The sequence below is a fragment of a genome, unplaced genomic scaffold (genome assembly GCF_019419815.1).
Source record: "Pyrus x bretschneideri cultivar Hongxiangsu unplaced genomic scaffold, Pyrus_bretschneideri_v1 Contig43, whole genome shotgun sequence".
Classification (NCBI taxonomy): Eukaryota; Viridiplantae; Streptophyta; class Magnoliopsida; order Rosales; family Rosaceae; genus Pyrus; species Pyrus x bretschneideri.
This window is the reverse complement of record NW_025999757.1, coordinates 3,022,238-3,029,265: the sequence shown is the minus strand read 5'-3', so window position 1 is coordinate 3,029,265 and position 7,028 is coordinate 3,022,238. Positions and strand designations below refer to the sequence as shown.

The following is a 7,028-nucleotide window of genomic DNA, read 5'->3' as shown; positions in this document are numbered from 1 at the left end:
AAAATGCAAGCCAACCCCTTCCAAGTTATTCCGAAACTAATATTCCCCTCACTGATAAAGCTGCATCCGGTGCACCGATCTCTGTCACCACCACCCACCAAGCCACCGCGTGCGATATCCATCTCCACGCCCGGTGAAACCAATCATGATCCTATTATTTCAGTCAACCGTAGACGTTGTTGATGACTCAGTGGCTGCATTTTGGGACTACCAATTTCTCTTTGTGTCCCAACGCTCCGAACAAACTGAACCTATCACGCTCAGAGTCGTGGAGGGTTCGGTTCCACCGGACTTTCCCTCTGGCACGTACTACTTGACAGGGCCGGGGCTCTTCAGTGACGACCATGGCTCGACGGTGCACCCATTAGACGGTCACGGATACCTTAGGGCTTTTCAGTTTGATGGCTTTGGCGGAGAAGTCAAGTTCATGGCTAAGTACGTGAAAACTGAGGCTCAAGTTGAAGAGCACGACCCTACGACTGACAGGTGGCGATTCACTCATAGGGGGCCGTTTTCGGTGTTGAAAGGTGGACAGAAAGTTGGGAATACAAAGGTTATGAAGAATGTGGCAAATACTAGTGTCTTGAGGTGGGGCCGGAAGCTGTTGTGCTTGTGGGAAGGTGGCAACCCATATGAGATTGAATCTGAGACGTTGGATACGGTAGGGAAGGTAAGTTTGATGGAAGGCTGTGATTCGGGGACGGAGAGTGGAGACGGTGGTGGTGGTGGTGGTGGAATGTGGGATGTGGCTGCGAGGTTGCTCAAACCGATTTTGTACGGTACGTGTTCCATGAACTTTCAAAGTAAGCTGGAAAATAATGAGTATGATACTAATATAGATTGACTCACGTATGAATCACACTTTTGCTGTGGACTGAAAATTTGAGTGTGATACCATGAGTTCAATATATTAAATTCATAAATGTAATATCAATATATTTAACTCACATTAGTGTGTTGGTATTGTTATAGATATCAAACTTAAATTGTATAATTTTTATATATATAGATATCACGCTCAAATTACTGTAAAAAGCCTAAAAGGTGAAATGGTAATTTTTTATGCTTTTTTTTTTTTTTTTTTAAGATTAATGGTGAACAAAACGAAGTAAATTGCTTTGTGTTATGGATTACATAATTTTGTGTGTGTGTGTGTAGATGGGGAACAGATCCCCTCCTGAGTAAATCATACGGGCGGTTGGATTTTGATTCAACGACTACAATTATTATAACTTTTAGAGGGGCTCCCTGTTTGTAGCCGTTAAATCAAAATTCAATGGTTTGTGTGATTTGCTCAGGAAGGGATCCGTTCACTATATATATAGTACTGATTTTTTTTTTTTTTTTTTATAAAAAAAAAAAAAAAGAGAAAGCAAGCTTTCAATCAGTTTCAGATCGGCATCTGGCGAGTAAACTAAAGCATGATATGTATTAAAAAAAGAACTGAACTTGGTTGCTACAAATTCAGCAGCAGCAGCTGCTTACACCCAATCGCGACTGGACACGTGTTCAAGTTTTTATTTTTTTAATCAAACTCGAATACGTGTCCAACTAGAATTGGGTGTAAATAGCAACTGCTGCTAAATTCTTCAGCAGCAAAGTTATACCTTAAAAAATTAAAAATAATTAAACTGGACTCAAGACTAACTCAAAAATATAGTCTATTCTCTAAAAACATAAAAAGTGAGTTTTTAGAGTTTTTAAACTTAAACTCACTCCTTTCTTTTCTCTCCCTTCTCCCCTCACTCCAAATCTATCTCTCTTTTCTTCTCTCTTTTTTATTTTTATTTTTTACCTTTTTCGTCTCTCCTTCAATCTGCTCTCTTCATTCTCTCGGTTCTTTCTCTCACTCCTCTCCCTCTCTATCTCGTCCAATCATCTCTCTTCTTTCTCTTTCCTTCAATTATCTCTTAATTTCTTTCCTCCTCTCTCCTCTTTCTCCCTCTCCTGCAACCCCCCCTTTTTTAGACCTATTTGACTAGTTTAAGTCGTAAGATTTAAAAATTTTAAATCGCAAACCAATCAAATTTTTTAGTCTCAAAAAAAATTGTTTTCAAGAAATGTTTTGAGAAATGATAAAAAATTTCAAATAGGATACCAAACAAGCCCTAAGATTCCTGAGTCATGTATAAATAAGTGGATTGCATAGTCTGAATTGTATACTGCTTATATCCTGAAGATGCAGTATAAGGAGGGTGCAACTTTGAACCAACTGCGGACTTCCTAATACAATAACTTTGGTTAATCAATAATAATAGGATATGACACTGTCCCCTTTTAAGTAGAATAGTTAATGTATTGTGAAAACTACAAGAATAGATTAGAATTGGTAAAATGGAAATGGAAAGTCGTTTTTTTCGAAAAGAACTTGCTACGTACCCAAGGAAACGAGGAAAGTTGTTAGGATTTAGCAACATTCTCATTTGAATTAGATGAAACATGAATTCAAATCTAGTTAATTTTGTGGATAGATGATATCTAGGAGGTGGCTTAGATAGTAAACGTTTCTGATTATCAAGCAGTACTGTATTATGAGAAAAAGTTAAAAAGGTAGAATGAAAAAGTCTAAATGAGAGAATTACTAGCATTACTTAGTCATAATATCATTATGGTGCCCCGTCGAATGGAGAAGTAATTTTTGGAGGACTCCTTAGTTACTATATATTCCTTAGTTTTTAGTTAATACTTAATACTTATTCTGATTCTATATATTATGTTTACAGGAGTGTTTAAGATGCCTCCGAAGCGACTATTGTCTCATTATAAGCTCGATGCTCGCAACAACAGGCTTCTTATGGTGTCATGCAATGCAGAGGATATGCTATTACCTTGCAGTAATTTTACATTTTATGGTAATTAAAGGCATGCACGATTTGCAGAATTTTAATTAGAGATGGGGATTTTCAAAGAATTTATAGTTTTACATATTTTTTTTTTTTTTTTTTTTTTGGGTTCTGCAGAATTTGATTCAGATTTCAAGGTGCTGGGAAAGCAAGAGTTCAACATCCCTGATCACTTGATGATCCACGATTGGGCTTTCACAGACACTCATTATATACTATTTGCTAATCGCATCAAGCTTGATGCTGTCGGTACGTTTTTTAAATAACTTACCGTGATTTGCTGATCAATTTTTTATTTTTATTTACTGATCATAAGATCTAGAGAGCATTTTGATGAGGATCTCCGATACTTACAAGGTAAGGTGTAGGTGAGTACCATTTTTTTTTTTTTAACTCCATATGTTTAACATAAAAAAATCAAATTTTTGTTGGAAAGTTACAAACAAAATGCATTATATTTTGCAAATCGTTACAATATTTCAATCCCTTTCCTTTTTCTTTTCCACTTAATGTTTCTCCACGTTAGAAACAATTATAAAACATTTGCCACTGGTAAAAGTTATAAGTTATAATGACAGACAAACATGTTTTGCATGATTTTATTTGGTCGAATATATTTTACATGATTATATCACTCCATTATCTACCCAATTATATGTTTCTAAAAATTTTCTTGTTGACAGAATATGTTGCTAAAATTGATCGTGTAACGAACTGTCAAAGATAAGTTTAGAAGCATTTTTAATGGTAAAAAATGCTTTTGACTATGCTTAGCACAAACACTTAAAAGTATTTATGGTTTATAAAACTTTTTTTCGGAGAAAAACCTACCATGCAGAACCTTTATATATTCATAAAACACTTTATAGTAATAAGTTAAACGTATTTATAATAAAACATCGTTGGTGTCAAAACTCGAGCAGAGACTGACTGGGTTCAACATGTATTTCCTCGAGTGTTATTTTCGGTCTCAATGCCACGAGATGGCTTGAGTGAAAGAGAAAATGGTTGTGCTATTGTTGGAGGTTGCCAAGTGTGTGTAGAGTTGTATTGTGCTTGCGCGTAGATCTAACTTCTTAGCCAAACAATTGTGCATTGAATGAGACACTGATTTGGTTAAGTTCCTTTTATGCTTTGAGGGAACGAGGACCTGAAATCTAGTGGGAAATTAGTATATGCCTAAGTTATAACTAAAAATGAAAGTAGAATTGGAAATAAAAACATGAAATTGAATGTAATCATTTCATGATGAAATCAAGGTTACAAATGTTTACAAAAGTGATTTTAGGCTAATAAGAAGTCTATATGACTTGACAAGTAAATAGACTTTAAAATATAAATAAAGTAGCAATAAATTCTAGCAAGATTCAGGCATGTAGGATAGATCATTCTAGAGGAGTCCACTGAGGCCATCGGGATCTGACTGGACTAAGCATGAAATATTGCCTCGAAGAGGTGATCAGGGTGGTTGGAATTGCACGTCAACCAAATCATACGACTGGGGTGGCAAAGCTATAAAAGTTTAAGATCTTAGGGATCGTAAGCAGTGTTTGCTTCGAATGAAGGCTTTAGATTGTAGCTGAAGGCTAGAGATTGCTAAAGAGCAATTGGTTCGCGCTGAAAAGTCGTTGGGTTGATTAAAGAACACTTGAGATTTGTATAATCTCAAGTGATTGAATTTGACGAAGGTCTCGAGCTTGAGGCCTCTAGCTCTATTTATAGACAATTGGGAAAGAGCAACCTTGAACATATCGTAAGTTGGAGTAATGGTAGATCGTCCTTTTGATACTGATAATGACTACAATTCGTAGTTGTTGGTCTTCTGTGAGATTTTATAGTGCTCGCATGATTGTCATGGTGACATCGGCGTCTCTAGGGACGCCTGCCATTTAAGGATGCAAGAGATTCTTAGGTCTAGTCTCCCATATGGCAAATAGGCTTCCAGGAGGGTCGCGTACGAGCCCTCGGTTGGCTCTAGTTGCGAGAGGTAGTCATCGAAGCCCTAGGTGAGAATCTTGGATTGGGCTTTTGGATTCGATGGACCGATATCGCACGACTGTTATATTTGACCCATAAAAGACTCTTTTTATTTATGATCCAAACAAGTATTTCTAACTCATACTAGTACTTCTTACCTACGGAAACAATCTCAAAAGAGTACTGTCAAGATATATAAAATTGCTATTTTTTTCTTTTCTTTTTCTGCTACACAAGGTAAATGGCTTCTTAAAGTACTAACTAAAACGTTTTTAACACTACTTTCTATACGATTGAAATTGCAGGTGCAATGACAGCAGTTTGCGGGGCTACTCCTATGATAACAGCATTGTCAGTGAACCCTAGCAAGTCCACATCTCCCATATATTTGCTTCCTCGGCCTAGTAATGAAAATGGCAGAGACTGGAGAGTGCCTATTGAAGCGTCTTCACAATTATGGTTCCTACATGTATGCAATGCTTTTGAGAATTTGGATGAGAATGGGAATTTGGATATTCAAATCCATGCTTCTGCTTGCTCTTACGAGTGGTTCAATTTCCAGAAATTATTTGGTAATTTTTTAAATATTTAACTCTTATTGTTTTTCGTGTAAAGAAAATTGAGCTTCCACTATAAAAATAATAAGCAATATAGTGAGAGTAGCCTAATTACTTATAATCACATGCAAAATTTATCATTTTTACGATGTGAGATTGATATTCTCAACACTGTACTGAATCATATGTTCAGTGACATTTAATTAGTATATTTTGTTAAAGGCTATAAGTTCAAATCTCACAAGTGAAACCCTAAAATTAGTGAAGACCTTTTGTTTTGTCTGCAAACTTGTTCAACATTTTTTTTTTTTTAACAGGATATGATTGGCAAAGTGGTAAACTAGACCCTTCGGTTATGAACATAAATGGAAGCCAAAGCAATCACTTGCCTCATCTTATTCAGGTTTTTAATCTCAAGTCTGGATCCCTTCTCAGGTTTATTTTTTTTTAGTGAGTAATGTTATATAGCCACACAAACTAAGTGCATCGCTGATACGTTCTCTAACACAGACTGCACCTTTATTAGAAAGTATGTCAGAAAAAATGTCAGTTTTCTATGTCTAAATACCATTATTGTTTTTAAATTGTAATACTAATCTAAATCGTAACTGTGAATAACTTTGATTTGTAATACACGTTCAGATTGATGGTCCAACAATGCCAAAACAAGTATAGAATCTATTCGCTTCAAACTAGCTAGAACAAAATAAGTTTGAAATTGCAAATAATTAAGAAAAAATGAATTGACTAATATTGCAGGTTTCCATCAACTTGGATAGCAACGGGAACTGTCAAAGATGTGATGTGGAGTCTTTAAACCAGTGGAACAAGTCATCAGATTTTCCAGTTATCAACCCAGCCTTTTCAGGTAGTAAGAACACATACTTATATGCAGCAGCAACTTCAGGTTCTCGCAGTTCGTTGCCACACTTTCCATTTGACATGGTGGTGAAGCTAAATGCTGCATCTAAATCTGTGCTCACATGGTCCGTTGGTAGTCGAAGATTCATCGGAGAGCCTATTTTTATCCCCAAAGGCTCTGAAGAAGATGATGGCTACATTGTCGTAGTTGAGGTACATATACGTTTGTATTCTGTGTACAAAATTTTCAAGTTGGCAAATTTAAATCTTAAAGTGAGACTTTCTATATATATATATATATATATATATATATATATATCTTGCTTGTATTGCAGTATGCAGTTTCAGTTCAAAGGTGCTATCTAGTTATCTTAGATTCCAAGAAGATTGGAGGAGCTGATGCACTAGTAGCAAGACTTGAAGTCCCCAAGCACCTGAATTTCCCTCTTGGTTTTCATGGTTTCTGGGCCACTGCAGCGTAGTTTCATTTTTTGGGTTACAAACACCATATTGTTCAAGTGAAAAAAATTTAAAGCAATGTACATTGGTGGTGGTGGTGGTTTGTACAAAGAAAATTTGTAAGAAATTATTCTCTTTGTGTCCATCAAACTAATATTAACTAAACTGTCCATCTGCTATTGTCTATAATTTATTCACATGCAAATACTGGCAGATGTAAGCTTTTATGCAAAAATTCTAAAAGCATATGATAATGAAAAAGTTTAGTACAAATTGTATTTATTCAGCAACGTTACTTAAGGGGGATTATTACTTTTTGCAACACGCCTCG

General features: G+C 35.8%; 1 protein-coding gene across 1 annotated transcript; it reads left to right on the top strand.

Annotated features, from left to right (window-relative positions):
* Positions 1–6,764, top strand: LOC103962245 (carotenoid cleavage dioxygenase 7, chloroplastic). Its single transcript, XM_009374927.2, is given in 8 exon segments — positions 1–144; positions 146–779; positions 2,724–2,852; positions 2,961–3,092; positions 5,126–5,392; positions 5,695–5,780; positions 6,137–6,451; positions 6,574–6,764. Coding segments are annotated over 8 exon segments (1,851 nt in total). The 5' UTR covers positions 1–3; the 3' UTR covers positions 6,721–6,764.
* Positions 6,765–7,028: the final 264 nt, after the last annotated feature.